The sequence below is a fragment of the Papaver somniferum genome, chromosome 6 (assembly GCF_003573695.1).
Source record: "Papaver somniferum cultivar HN1 chromosome 6, ASM357369v1, whole genome shotgun sequence".
Lineage (NCBI taxonomy): Eukaryota > Viridiplantae > Streptophyta > Magnoliopsida > Ranunculales > Papaveraceae > Papaver > Papaver somniferum.
In genome coordinates this window covers 150,290,054-150,306,036 of record NC_039363.1, presented here as the reverse complement: position 1 = coordinate 150,306,036, position 15,983 = coordinate 150,290,054, and the positions used below count along the sequence as shown (strand labels likewise).

At 34.8% G+C, this 15,983-nt stretch overlaps 1 protein-coding gene and 1 pseudogene across 12 annotated transcripts; one reads left to right on the top strand and one right to left on the bottom strand.

Moving 5' to 3' along the window:
• LOC113291659 overlaps positions 1-15,983 on the bottom strand; it is a 325,743-nt pseudogene that overhangs the window by 140,198 nt on the left and 169,562 nt on the right.
• LOC113289787 lies at positions 5,515-9,217 on the top strand. Of its 12 annotated transcripts, none has more exons than XR_003331112.1 (9): positions 5,515-5,742; positions 5,847-6,401; positions 6,553-6,692; positions 6,793-6,914; positions 6,995-7,057; positions 7,295-7,418; positions 7,999-8,314; positions 8,554-8,620; positions 8,977-9,217. XR_003331112.1 is itself a non-coding variant. In XM_026539159.1 (7 exons), the coding sequence occupies exons 3-6, from the start codon at positions 6,599-6,601 to the stop codon at positions 8,099-8,101; spliced, it is 450 nt and encodes a 149-aa protein (XP_026394944.1). In that variant the 5' UTR covers positions 5,515-5,742; positions 5,847-5,932; positions 6,553-6,598; the 3' UTR covers positions 8,102-8,314; positions 8,554-8,892. The 12 variants fall into 12 exon arrangements, 2 of the variants coding, with proteins under 2 accessions (XP_026394944.1, XP_026394943.1); XR_003331109.1 differs by having other exon boundaries at positions 8,967-9,217; XR_003331110.1 differs by lacking the exon at positions 8,977-9,217 and having other exon boundaries at positions 6,553-6,688; positions 8,554-8,892.

Here is a 15,983-nt window from a genome sequence, read left to right as displayed (position 1 = left end):
TCAATTACCCATAGCTACTTAGTTTCCTCGGTATCCCCGCGCCTTCGACTTATAGAGTCACGCACGTGAATCACCAATCCTTTTGATTATATTCCAAACACTAAAAGATAAATCAGTTTGGTGACTACTTTATTCAATCTTGGTACTAAGATGTTAATGAGTCGTTGACAAAGGCTCTTCTGTTTAATTTAATAAACGCATTTTTCTGGTTAAATCGATATAAACTTTGATTATCGAAATAACCAAACTCCAGATTTGCAATCAATCAATATAGATCTCAAAGAGAAACTATAAGTTGATGTCGATCTCACGCAACTAGCCAATCAAGTCTATCAAAGATAAACACGATTCTAGTTGGATCTCAGACGATCAAGGATTGTGCAAACAATTCACAAGATAAGAAACTAATAAGAAAAACTCCGTCGTCTTCAGATCTTCATTTGTCTTTAATAATAACCTGCATAACATCACTTGAATACTCTTGTGATCAATCACACACAGAACGGAGTTTGTTAACAATGGATTATCACAAGATGTCTTTAGATCCTAAAATGGTTCTAAAGATCCCGTCAATACTTTGATATAGTATTACTAAGCCTTATATCAGAAGAGAGTGTTCTCAAGAATAAACAAACTAGGTGCAATCAAAGTTTCAACTACCGTTAGTCAATCAAATCAATAATTGAAAACTACAATAACAACGTAATTATCTAGATCCACGCCAACCGTACTCGTAGAGCTTATTAATCCCAAGAAAGTCTTTAAACGAGCAGTGGTAAGAGATTTCGCCTAATTAGGGTACTTCCCTCTTCAAATAGACGACACCACCAGAAACAACAACATTGAAGTTTTCCTGACTCTTAGGATAGTTTGCAAGAAATACAAACTCAAGTATTTATAGACCAAGGTTGTTTGGACAACAAGCAAATTCCAAAACCGGAAATATTCTCAAGATATTAAAGTATATAATTTCGGTTTTCATATTTCCAGTTAATTCCCAAACCGTATTTCCGAAAACTCTCTTAGAAAACTTCTATTATTAGTCTAATACATTAACTAATAAAATTTTCCAAATGATATGCTTTAATTGCTGGTAATTAAAACATATATTATGAAAATCATTTTTGAATGCTTTTCAACTTTTCGAACCTAGGATCATCTTGAGTATCAAGGAATATCTTTGAACAATTAATGATAAGACTTATGTACATGTTTAAATAATGTCGACATCTAGAAGTTTCTCAGCAAACCCTAATTCCAAGCTTCACACAAAACATAAAGACATATGTGAATATTGGAAACTCAATATTTCTCATTAGGATCGGTTCTACCATGACTCACAATGTAAGATGCGATCGGTTATACCATTCTTCCCAAACTAGGTTGTGACTGGTTACACCTTGCTTACCAGAGGTAGCTTGTGATCGGTTACACCTTACTTCCCGAGTTAGCTTATGATTGGTTACACCTTGGTTCTCAAAGTAACTTGTGAACGATTATAACTAACTTCCAAAATTAGCTTGTGATCGGTTACACCTTGCTTCCAAAAGGTAGCTTGTGAGTGATTACAACTAACTTCCCAATGTAGCTTGTGACCGGTTACGCCATGCTACACAGTATAGGCTATGACCGTTTATACCTCAAATCTCAACAAGTTAAGATAAGTTCTACCTTGTCATCTTATATTGGTCATTCAAAATATATTCAATAAAGAACCTGAACAATCATGATTTCCTTTCGATTATGAAACAAGTTCATATAAGTAGTTCCTTTAAACAAATGTTATAAAACATTATTTCCTAGGGTGAAACCAAATCTATATCTTGCACATAATCAAGTGACTATATAAAAAGCTTATGTTGATGTCCTATTTACGAAGTTCCAAAAGATAAGCATTTATACTTCGTAATTCAATAAGTTCCTTGACACTTTTATCATAACGATATGACTAATTCTAACCAGTAGAGTATTATTTATATATAGCTTCCCATGTTGTGTTTTCAATATAGTCTGACTTGAAAGATACGTTAAGAATGGAAACAAGATCAACTCAATATTACTAACCTTAAGTGGAAGGATGATGTCCTCATTGTTGTCGTTACTTCTTCACATTCTTCAGTTCTTCGGAGTAATACTTGTATGTCTCAACATTCCTAGACTTTATAGTCTAACCTAAACGAAGTTGACTCTAGTATTTAATCAAGCGACTCTAGATGAGTTTTGATACTAAAATATGACAACCAAACTTGACATACCAACGCTTGGTGGGTTCAATCGAGTTATGCTCTAACACCTAATACTTTATAATGTTTTATATCCAACCAAACTTAAGTCCTCCCTTAAGGGATTGTACACAAACTAAATCCTCGACATATCATTATAAGGGGAATCTTTTCCGCAAAAGTGGGAAGATGCTAAGTGTGCGTTTTAGTAGTGTGGGATTGCGGTCATCAATGAGGTAATAACACAACTGTTTTAATTACTAAGTCGTACGCACATATTTTTATGAGTTAGAAAAATCTATTGAATCTGTCCTGATTGACGAGTCAACTACGATTTTTGCACTACACGAATCCTTCTTTGCTCTCCCTTAAATAAAAATCAAGAGTTTAGGCCAATATCTCTATGCAATACCTGTTACAAGATCATTTCATAATTCATATCTAAAGAATGAAGAAGCACATAGAGAAGCTGATATATCCAATGCAAGTTGTTGTCCCTTGCGATCTTATTGATGAATATATATACCATTGGTTCAAGAAATAGTTCATAACATGAAAAGGAAATAAGGGAAAGGTGGTCAATTGACTCTAAAAGTGGATGTGTCCAAAGACTTTGACAGGATGGAATGAATATTCATATTTGATAGGATGGAATGAATATTCATACTTGATATTCTTAGAAAGTTTGGCTTTACTGAAAACTGGTGCTAATTTATCTCTCAATGCATATGTACTACTCAAATTGAAATCATGATTAATGGGTCTCTCACTAAGCATTTACATCCTAGCAAAGGCATTAGACAGAGATACCCTCTTTCTCCTTATCTATTAATTCATTATTGTCATGGAGGCTTTTAAGAAATGCTTACTCACTATGAACAAAAATATAAACAGATAGGTCTAAATATTGCAAGAACAATACCGAAAATATATCATTTATTGTTTTTAGTTGATAGTTTGTTATTTTGCAAGCGTAATCTCACACAAATCAGAAATATCCTTTGAATAAATGTTGACTTTAGCAGATCCTCTGGGAAAGTTCTAAATTTTCGGTTTATTTCAGTCATAACCTCGATCCTTCTGTTTGTCAAGATTTACCTGGAATTCTATAAGTGAAACAAATAGACAAAGACAAATATCTTGATTGCCTTTCTTCTTAAACGGGAATAAGAAAATCCCATTTTTTACTTTTATAGATAAAATGGATAACAAAATTGCTAACTATAAAGCTTCTAATCTCAGTGAAGCTGGAAGAACTATTATGTTTAAGAATATCTTAAATTCTTTCCATGATCAACATATGGTGTTAATCAAGCTAACATCAAAGGAATTAATTAGGCTCAACAAAAATTCTGGTGAAGAAGAAGAACAACAAAGGTGTCACACTTTCAGTTGGAAGAATTTGTGCAAACATATAAGAATGACGGTTGTCTTGCTTTTAGAGATTTGTAATGCTTCAATAGGGCATTGTTAGTGAAATATGCGTGGAGATTTTTTGTCAGTTTGATGATATCTGTCCTAAAGCCTTATCATCAAAATATTTCCCAAGTAGTGATATTTTTAATGCAACAGAAAAGTTAGGCTCATCCCGAGATTGGAGAAGTATTTTTTCATAATTGTAATTTATTCAAGAGTATAGTTGATGATGCTTGGATACCGACACTGATATTAGGATTTGGTCTCAGAAGTAGATCCTTGAACTCCACATCCTCCAATCATAAAATCCGATGTATTCAATCCTTTTCAATCCTTATAATTATGAGATGGTTTTTCGGCTCTTTAATGCCACTAATGATCGATGATACTTGTCACTTCTTAAAGATATTTTCTTTCCTGAAGTTTCTAGCCTCGTATCTAAAATAAGTGTCCATTTTAATAATAAAAAAAAACACTGGTGTAGAAAAGAGTGTGTTTTCTCAGTGAAGTCCTTGTATAAAAAGTTGTATGAATAAAATTTGCTAATGTTCCAAATTTATGAACAAAGAAAATCTAGAACCAATTGTGGAAGTTTCCTGTGATGCCAGCACTTCCTCTGGCATTGCCTAAGCAAAAAAATTCCTATCAGAGAAAGAATTTTTTATGCCATAAGAAATTATGATATAAATTATCCTTTCTGACAAAACACAATTAAGTCGGACACACATCTCATAATTCTTTGCTCCGTCCCTGTCTACAACCATGCACAATTGATTGGTTTGAAAACATTGAACAACGAGTTTGCATTGATGAGGAGAATGGTAAAAGGACCTTTATTGCTTGAGCAATATGGAAAGAAATATGTTTCGAAGTCTTTCAGAATTTAAAACGTGAACTTAAGGACGTGATTAACAAAATTAGTTACCTCTAGATGATAATTTCTTTGCGTCCACTTTGATAAGGAGTAGTCAAACTCCTAAACAGAATAAAGCTAATCTTTTTTAGATTCCTCCTAAACAGTCTTCATTGAGCACTTAATATAAGAATATAATTTTGATGCCAAATACTCACCACTAATGCTAATCATTCGATTAGGTAAGTTTCACCAATAATCAACAAGAACAATAGTTAAATTACTTGTAACGAAAGTTAAACAAATCCTAGAAAAATCCCCCTTTGAAGAGATGTAGGATTTCAGGCTAATCATAATCAATAGGAAAGTTTCACCAATAACAGGAACAAAAGTTAAATTACTTATAAAAAAAAGTTTGAATAAACCTTAGAAGAAAAAAAAACCCTTTGAAGAGATGTAAGATGCTGGGAATAGACTAATATTAAGAAATTTTACAAGTGAAAGTAAGGGATCTAAATGCCTTTATGTCGAGGAAGCGCTGAATCCGGAGCAAGTAGAAGGACTAGCCTTATGGAAAATTGTATTATGGGCCAAGAAACTAAAGGTTAAACTTTGAGATAGATTCAATATTGATTGTGGAAATACCCTGGAAAATATATGCTTTTATTATAGACATCATTTTAGTTTTTCAACAATTAAGATCCTAGAAGTTCCATTATGTGCAATAATAAACACTACACCAAATTCAAGGATTAGTAACTCGATTTCGCAACAGCTATGCCCCTGTTGCGAATTTCTGTTGTAAATTAGTTACAAAGCTCGGAACTGTTTGACTTTGTTACGATTCGCAACAGAACTGAGTTGTACGCGTGCGACTTGTGTTTGTGGCTACCCACACTTTCAAGCTGACTCGGTTTCAGCCCATTCAGATAGGGAGTCAGCTTCAAACTTTACTCGGTCTATGTGATTATCCAGAACAACTTCTCTTCTCTACCACTCATTAATTCTTTATCTTCTCTCTTCCTCGTTCTCCTCTCTCGTGCTCTTATCTACCAGGAAAAAGGTTCTCTCATCTAATAACAAATCTGACCTCTCTCGTTCTCTTCTCTTCTAGAAAAAAAGTTCTCTCATTATAATAAATCAGAACTTTGTAAATCTATCAACCCTTTTCCAGTAATAAGCCCTAATTTCTTAAACCCTAGAAAATTACTCTAATTTTTTACACGTTTGAGACTCAAGAAGAAGATTCAGGTAGATCTGTACCTGTAAATCTTATATCTGATTTTAATTTTGGGTTTTTCGATTTGCAATTGTGTTTAATTTTTGAATTCTAACTTTCACTCTTACTGAGGTAGAGACGTGACTGCTCAAGCCCTGGTACTGGAAAAAGTTCTTTGATTGCTTATACTGTTTGTCAAATCGTCGATACTTCTACTCGAGAGTAAGTTCTGAAAAACTCAAACCTTTCTTTTTAATTTAATTTTGTAATTTCAATATGGGTTTTTGTATCGGGTACAAGTATGTTTTAGGGGATTATGGTGTGGGGTTGTTTTGATCTCCGGTAATAGTTGATACTGGTATTATGGCTTTGCCTGCTACTATGAAGGTTCTTGGACTTTTCCCAGGGATATACTAATGATAATATTCATGACGTTTTTGTAATGATATTATGAGTTTTCGATCGAGATATTGCTGAGGTTTAGTAAAGCACGGGAAATAGTTTCTTACGGAGAGCTTATGGGAGACACATTTGGAAAGTATGTGAGGATTGCATTGCAGGCTTGTGTATTTAGCAATAGCCATCACCGAGATCTTTTCGAGGAATTAGGAGGCTGCCAAAGAAGTTAGATAAGCTAGTCGGTTAGCTGTTCACAATGTTGGAGTGCTTATCGTGTACATGATTATCATCGGTATGGCGATTTCTAGTGTTTTAGATTACCTATTTGAGTTGCATGTTGCTTTCATTTTGTTACTCTATGTTGTTATGATCATGGATTCATAAGTGTGAATTATAGTTGTTAATTGTATTTTGTTTTAACAGTTTTTGATCTGAATGTTTAGGTGATATAATTTCTGGAACATCTGCAAGTGGAACACATCACTCTGGATGGTTCGGTGTGCATTGGTGGAATGGGCGGTTCTTTGTGTTGCTTTCACCATACTTGGTGTATTTGCCCCACTAGCATTCATTAAGCGTGTGTGTAAGTTTATTCTGTGACTTATATATCAAATATTGAACTAAGTATGCATGCCTACCTTAATCTCATTAGACGACAAATATAAATGTTTTGTTTTATGCAGAAGCGGGAAGCAACCTTTTTGCTTTAGCTTGTCTTTCATAACCTTTGCTTGAAGTCCTGGTTCGCCACTTTTTTGTCCCTGTATTCAAAATCAGTCCGGGATTACGCAACTTGTGTTTTCTGGTACTTTAGATTAGACACTCATCTTCTTAACGTTGATTATGCAATGTACTTACTCTTTTACAGGATTCTGTGTCAAACAGATTAGGTTTACAAAGTCTCTTGGTTCGAATACTCACTGGAGATATGGGAACATGTGCCGTTAGGTAGAGTAGTTTAGTGTGTGAATGTTGTTTTTGGTTAAACTGTGTGGTTTCATTTTCTTTTTATTTATAGGAGTACATGAAATATGAAAAGTTTCATGCACGCGCATTTTCAGCTTCTGCTAAGTTCTCTTCTACGCTAAATATGAAATGTTTCTTTTTTTTTCTGTTTTGTTTGTGTGCGTACTCCTGAGTATTTTTACTTGTCCTGACTAGCTCATTGCATATAATTTTTCTCAGTACTTGTTTAGAGTTGGGGGATATCTGTAGAGAAGTTGGTCTACCTTCTGGTGTACTCAACATTGTAACTGAATTAAGTCCTGAAGTTGATGCTCTCTTAACATCTTATCCTCATGTTGACAAGGTACAATTATATCTCTCAAGTTCAAGAGCCTTTTTTTCCGTCTGTGTGCTTTCTTATTTCAGTCGTGTAGTAGTATGTATGTATTCACCAGGTGATTGAATGTAAAGGCCTTGAAAATGGTTCTAGGAGATAATGGGTTTTTGTTGTTTGTTAATTTTCTGAATAGATGCGGTGTTAGATTAATGGGTCCTTATACTATTTGATTTATATGTTGTTATTGTAATGTTATATATTCTCGAGCAATGTGTTCTTCTGTGATTTATCTGTGTCCTTGAGCCTACCTAGTGATCCTAAGCCTGCATTTTTTGAATCATTCTCAAAAGCTAGTTCCTTAAGAAAGCAATGCCAGTTAGAAACGGGAAGGTCTCATTTGGACTGCACATAATGGAAATAATGTTATAATATTTCCACTACATGTATTGATATGTCTGATTGAATCCTTTTGAATAATGTAGAGGGAATGATCCTTCAATGTCATTAATTTGTGGGACTTCATTAAATAATTTTTTAATTTCGGAGTGTTGTAGGTTCCATTTTTTTTTAACTTCCATCGTCTTTCTGGAGATGCATCTCTTAACAGTGCAGAGCAATGGATTAGGAGCATAGAACTAAAGCTTGTGTCTGCTACTGGTCTTTTCCAATCAGAAAAAGAGGCATGGCAAAGAGACCTTGAGGATGTTTAAGAAACTTGGCGATGTGATCTTCTCAAGCTATTATGCAACTTATGTTCTTTGTAGCTTATTTCCTAAATCAAGCTTGGAAAAAACAAATACCGACTCATTGCATAATATCTTGAAGTGAGGTGTAAGGCATTAGAAACTCAAAGCGAGGTATTTTTGGCCAGATCTGGAGAAGGAGTTTGAAGAGCTCAAGTTACAATATAAAAAAAATTAAAGGTATACTCTACTTTTTTGTTTCTTGATTAGGATATTCTGCATTTTGTTTCTTACTTAAGTCGTTACCGAGTGGCATTTGAAACTTGTAGGAAGAATTGTTTCCCTAACTTGAATGACATAGTACAGAGGTACCTACAGTACTGCTTCCACAACTTGAATGACATAGTAAAACTTATTTCTCATATTGTAGTTCACTTCTGAATTATTTCTAATGCATGTCTATCAACTACTTTCTGAAGCTTTCAAAGGCGTGATGCGCAACATGCGTCAATTTCAAGCACAAATGCAGCAGAGCAGCAGATTCTGGTATGGGATACCATTCATTTAGAAACACTCATTTTGCATAGAACTATTTGTGATCAGTTATATTCTGATGTCCCAAAAAATTATGCAGTAGTTTGCAATGTAGCGTCTAAATGAGTTTTGATTATGAATTTTCTAGCTGAATAGGAACTTAAAAATCTACATTAATTGTAGTGTCTTTAACTGAAGTGTTTTTCAGTTTAGCTATTCTTGTATTGACATCAATATGTAGCACTAGAACTTAAATACGAACAGTCAGCATTATTGAGCCGTCAGGAAGCAAGCTTCCATTCTTAGCAGTAGTTAGCTATCTGTATTTTGACCTAATTTTATCTATAATGTATGCTAGTGGAGATTAGAAAGTAAATGGTGGTCTCGCAATCTTGGTGTTGGAGATTGGCAGGTAGTGAGTAACGAATCTCCTCTGCAAAGTCCAAGGTTCTTCTCAGTGTTTATCATTTTATTGTATCTAAAAAACAAAGAACATACTTGTCATTCTTTTGATACTACATACATAATTTGTATGTCCTTAGATGACATGTTATCTATATTATTTATTCAACATATGAGGTGTATAACTTCAACTTATCTGGTGCAGAAATTTATGCTTAAATCCTAAAAATGGCTGAGTTCCATATGATTTATTTTGTTGGTCCTTTTGATTTCCTAAATGATCATGGGATACTTGATTTTGTTACAGGGAACTTTAATATTTACCTATTTTTGACCGGTCAAAATCCGGTTTTGACCAGTCAAAACCACTTATTTTTTTAATGTTGCAAAAATTTCGCAACTGCATTTAGTTGTTGCGAAATTCCGGTTTCGCAACTGTTGAAAGCTGTTGCGACCTCCTAATTTCGCAACTGTTTCAAACTGTTACGAGAAATTTACGTTGCACGGCTTAATAGCAGTTGCAAAATTTGCATCATCGACTTTCGTAACAGCAACAAACTGTTGCAACACCGCTTTGCAACTGAACTCCGCAGTTGCTAATCACTAAAAATGGTGTAGTGAAAGAAATAAAGGAGTTAATATCTTATCGCAGATAGTTAGAACTAAAATATCTTCGAAAGGGTGGAATTTTTTATTACCAAATTACATTAGAGTTGAATTATTATATGAATTGGTTAATATAACTTCTTCTTAATCAACACATTCATTTTAGGATAAGAAAAAATAACTATAATCTCTATACCGATTAAAGAACAATGATATACCGAGATATTATAGGCATTTTTAGACATTCGCTTTACCTAAACATTTTAGAAATCATATTACATTGTCACATTCCTTCTAAAACATGCCCTAGATTTTTGGTAGTTAACATGGTGACTAGGGAATTCACAAAATATTACTAACAAAACATCAAATTTAAAAGCAGAAATAAACTATGAAATGAATTTACAAAAGTTTGTATCAAAATTTATGTGATGATGTTATTATATTTTACTTAGTTACCTTTTCTTTTTCTTTTTTGGAACGAAGGATGACTAATTTTTAACATAATTTTATCTACTAACACATCTATCTCGTGGAATGTCGGGTAAAAACATCCGTGCAAAAATATTACCAGGTCTAAGGATAGGCTTGATCTGAAAGCGGATGACTTTAAGTAAGAAGATAGACATGGAAAAAGAAAATTCTGACGTCCAGGCCAAAATAAGTTTTATCAAATGAGAAAAATTTAGTATTTAGAATGTGCACATCTTCAGTTGAATTAAGCCATTATTTACATGCAGGAAAAAGTATAACCAGATAAGATTTGTAGTTATCATAATAACTACCTGGATTTGACCTTATCTTATCTAGTTTCAGTTGAGATTTATAGTTATCTGAATAACCACTTGAATTTGACCTTATCTTCATCCATTTTGATTGAGATTTATATTTATCAAGATATTTAATCATATTTGATAAAAATTTTGTTTATCTTGAAAATTTCAACTTTATCCAAATCTGATGGTACAAACATCGCCCCCTCTTAATCCTAAACTTGTTTAAGGGTTTTCAATACAAAAAGGTAACCCTAATCGCCCCCATTAATTTGCAGAGATATAAAGAAAGATGCCTCCGAAAGTTTGATTATATTGAGACTTATTGAATTTTCTTGCGCAGTGGATGACACTTTGTGCCAACTGTTGAACTTATAATGCTTGTAAGCTAGTTGACATTTGATTTGGATATAGTGTGCTTGCAACAGTGACAATGTTTTTTTTCTTTCCCATACGTAACCAAGCTATAGTTCTTGCTGCTAATACTAGTTGGCATGTTGCTTATGTTGAGTACGAGGCTATAGACCAACCATAAGTATTTGGCTCATAAATGAGATGATATTTTATGATTGCTTTGTTACATGGGTTTATACTCGCATGCAAGGTTAGATTTTGTGCTTACGAAGAGAGGGCACTGCTAGTTAAAATGGTTCTTGGGTTGAGTACGGGGATATTTGGCTCACTATTAAGATGATATTTTATGCTTCCTTTATTGTATGGATTTGCACTCACATACAAGGATATATTTTGTGCTTAGATGAAAGCAATGCTTAACTGCTCACGTGTAAGGTGAGACTTTAGGTGCTTACATTTTGCAATACTAAATGGTGTGGGTCAGAGCGATTTTTATCCATAATATTTACATGTGTGACTTTTAATTCCGTGGTAGATTCATTTCCTCTGGGTTGGCCCCAAAAAGTACTGGTGTAAAAATATTACCATGACAATCCTCGATATAGGTAAGGGGAGACTTGCAAAAGAAAAAATCAAAAAGAAAAAAAGTCTCTGATGCCCAATTTCGCATCTTTTTTATAGACATAAAATATTATCTATATGAGATTTGTAGTTATATTAGTAACTAATAGTATTTGACCTTAGAGCTTCTCCAATGGTTGTTGTGTGTGTTTTCTATGTGGAAACACAAACAAGACATCCTCATCCCAATTTTTCCTTGAGTTTAGGGGAAAACAAAATGCATCTCCAATTATGTTGTTTGTGATAATTTTATGATTAAATATAAATTTTATTTTTTGTAATTTTAAGATTTTGTTAGAGCTATAAATGGTTATTTAATGTATTGAAATTAATTTTAGTTAACTTACTTATAATAGCTTGGCATCCTCAAGGTGAATGTTTTTTTTTATACACGAAAGTAGGGCCCGGGCCCCTATCCGAATCCAACCAGTAGGACTAGCCCCAGTGCCATATCCAACCCGCCATAACCTATATAAGTATTTACATATAAGAGGAGTATTTCATGAGATATCCAAACTCTTGAGCGGAGACTCGATCCATTGACCTCCTACTTGAGAGTCAGGCTCCTGGACAATTGGGCTAACCCAAGATAGTTCTCAAGGTGAATGTCTAAAACTAGACATTTACCTTGAGGACGTCTAAAAGAAAATCAAGTCATTTGATCTTCACATTGATTTAAGAAGTTAGGGTTGGAGAAGAATGTTAGGGAAAATGAATATTTATCATATATAGATTTACACTGTTATCTTCACATACATTCTATTGGAGAAACTCTTATTTTTGTTGAAATTTATTATTATTCCAAAAACTTCCTAGATTTTAGTTTGAGGGAGGATCGATGTGATTTGTAGATAGTGGTAAAAGTGATTCGATTCTCATACTTGTGAAGGATATTAATTAGACTTAAATTCTAATATTAAAATAGAAAACTCACTAAAAATTATAGCAAACTCATTCAAAGTTGATATCAATATTAAAAGAACACGAAGGCTAAGATTCCAATATTTTCCAAATTCAAAGTGATTTAATCCAATATTTATATTCATGCAATTTTTTTCGTTCAATTTGATTCTAAACTATTGCAACAAGTATATTCTCAAAATAACAAGTGTAAATCCGAAGCATAGAACATCAAAAACCTAGGTCCAAGCATGCTCTATGAAAAGAAATAACAATTGCTTAGCAAGAACCATTCAAACAATTTTCACTCAAGGCAAAACAATCATAAAAATAATTGCGATAAATAAATAAATAAGAATATACCACTTTTTGTTGGAAAAATAGCTTCCTTTATCGCCTCAGCAATGGGGTTTAGCTCCTCATATTAATCACTTGCTCAAAATACATGTTTGTTGCTCAGAAGTTGATTAAAAGAGTGAAAGGTGTAAAGCAGCTGATTTGCAACAACGTAAAAGTGTTATAGATCTCTGGTACAAAGAGGAACAATGATTAACTGCTGTATATAAACGTTACTTATCTCCTGCTGTTGAACAACGACACTGTTCTGCGACTGTTTTTCGTGCGTCAATGTTCTTCGTGTTCTTGAGCTGTGCAGCAGCAGCAACAGCAGAAACAGGGTTTGAAAAAACTCTGATTCCTTCTTCTCTCTCTGGCTCTCCGCAGGTCCCCAAACTCTCGACAAACCCCCAACTCTCGACACCCCCTTCCCCCTTCTATATGACCCAAACAATCTATTTATATCAAAAATACCGATTAAATCTCTCCCAAATCTTCCAAATCTCTTCCCTCTCTCACGGCAAAGTTGCGGCAATTTCTTGTTTTAGAATTTCTACGCGTTTCTTTTCCTTTTTATTCTAAACTCTTCCTTAGATAGATACAAATCTTTGGGAAGGTTTATAGCATTTAATCTCTCTAAAATTCCCTAAAACAGGTCACACACGTGACTTTCCATATTTTCTGTTGTGATAAAAATCCGTCGATTGAGCCCAGTCTAATCGATTTAACACCCATATCAGATTCCTAGACCCATAAGGAGTCTATCCTATGAAAATCAGAGGTTTAATCGACCTCAAACTCCTCCAAATCAAGAACCAACTTTCTTCACTGCCATTTTCCCGCCAAAACTTTTTTAAATGTTGAAGATGGTTGCCCCTTATCCAGAGTAGGGGTGCGATTAGCAACTGCCTGGAAATGGGATGCCCCTTAGTAATTAGGTTACCCCTTATCCAAAGTGAGGTCCGAATAGCAAATGTCCTCCCTGACGCAACTTTTCGAGCCAATTTTTTCCAAAAATGTTATTTCCAAAAAACCTACAAATAAATAAAAACCATAATACAAAATGAGCCTAACAATATATACAATCGAGACAATCACACAAAAATGTGTCTATCAAATACCCCCAAACCTATTATTTGCTAGTCCTCGAGCAAAAATAAAATAGAAATAAAATCCTAACTCACTGTCGCAGGCATCGTCGATTGCATTTAGCGTATGCAATAAGCCTTTAAACCCCTAGGTGTCCCTAGTGGCGGAGTGTTGTCTCCGGAGGGCTTACCAGAGGTATACCCACAAAACCTTTATACTCCAGACCCTAGCTATCTACACAGAACCTTGGAAGGCACTAAAGAATCTCCTTGGTTGGCATACTTATTGACTACAGGAGGAAGTACCCTGATGCGAAATTCCAATTGTTGTACACGAGTTTGCACTCAAGCATACTAAAATTCATATGAAGTGACAGAGCTCTACTCAGATAGTCGCACTATGGACATCAATATCCGGAGTCAAAACTAATCACATGGATAGATCAAGAAGATGGATATAGAAAAACATAGATGGTTTTGATGTTTACTAGGTGAACGGTGTTTCTCATATCTGTCTGAAGGCCTCCGCCAAAATGAACCTATCCTAATGGACTGAGATACTAGTCTGACTAATATCAACACACTGGCATATACAAGGGTACCAGTGGTCGATAATCCTAACTCTAGGTCAACACAACTGGCATATACAAGGGTTCCAGTGGTCGACTTTATTGAATTTATTCCAGTTGGTCTGATGGTCTGGTCTCTTTTTTTTTTGTATCTCAATCACTCTAATTCACCCTAGCATTGGTAACAACTTGAATCGTGAGCCCCACCTAATCACTTAGAGAAACATAGTTTAAAAAAAACAAACAAAATAAAACAGAAGTGAAAAGGACTCAACGAGATATGGTGAAACTATCATGTTATTCTAACACCTGAGCTCTGTGCTTTTTATGAATAGACTCTTTAGATGTTGCCATCTAGTCAGATTGGTTCCTCAACTCCTACAACCAAAATGCTTCCATCCACTTAGATTGGTTAGTGCCATCCTTAATAGGGATAAATTTCTAGGCTCTGGAGTTTATTTATTGCAACGAAAAGGTAACAAAAAGTTCTACCCACCCCACCCCAAACTTAAATCTAACATTGTCCTCAATGTTTCTAATCAAAGTACCAAAAATATAAGTAACATGAGGAAATAGTAAAGAGAGAAGTCGGAAAGATAGTACCTGGGTGAAGTGTAACCAAAAACCTACAAAAATATTATACAACATACAAAATCGCCTCGATGGTCAATCAAGGTAAACAGGGTCCTCCAGAGGGACCTCCTCAACATCACCTGTAGGAAAAGGCTCTAAAAAGGGCTTCAATCGCTGACCGTTAACCTTCGAAGAACTACTACCATCTGGTGTCTCAATCTCAACAGCGCCATGAGGAAAAACAGTACGGACCACAAAAGGACCGGTCCACCGAGAGCGCAACTTCCCGGGGAATAGATGCAAACGAGTGTCATACAGAAGAACTTTTTGACCTGGAGAAAATGACTTTCGTAAAATATTCCTATCATGCACAAGTTTCATTTTGTTCTTATACTCCTTTAGCACTATCGTATGCATCTCTACGAATCTCGTCCAACTCATTGAGCTGGAGCTTTCTTTGAGCTCCTGCCTTGTCAAGTGAAAAGTTTAAGTTCTTAATAGCCCAATAGGCTCGATGCTCTAACTCAACAGGCAGGTGACATGCCTTGCCAAACACTAAACGATAAGGTGACATTCCAATGGGTGTCTTAAACGCAGTACGGTAAGCCCATAAGGCATCAGTAAGCCTCGACGACCAGTCTTTCCTATTTGGATTAACTGTTTTTCTAGAATACGTTTAATTTCCCTATTGGAAACCTCTACCTGACCACTAGTCTGAGGGTGATATGGGGTTGCTACTTTATGGGTAATACCGTATTGTTTCATTAAAAGAGCAAACGGTCTATTACAAAAGTGTGAACCTCCATCACTAATTATAGCTCGCGGCGTACCAAAACGTGTAAGTATATTCTCTTTCAAAAACTGGACTACGACCCTGTGGTCATTCGTTTTACACGGAACCGCCTCAACCCACTTAGACACATAGTCTACAGCGACAAGTATGTAAAGATAACCAAACGAAATAGGAAATGGACCCATAAAATCAATGCCCCACACATCAAAGACCTCAATCACTAAAATAGGGTTCAAAGGCATCATATTTCTACGGGAAATGGTTCCTAACTTCTGGCAACGCTCACAAGAAACACAATGACTATGGGAATCTTTAAACAACGAAGGCCAGTAAAATCCACACTGCAAAATCTTAGCAGCA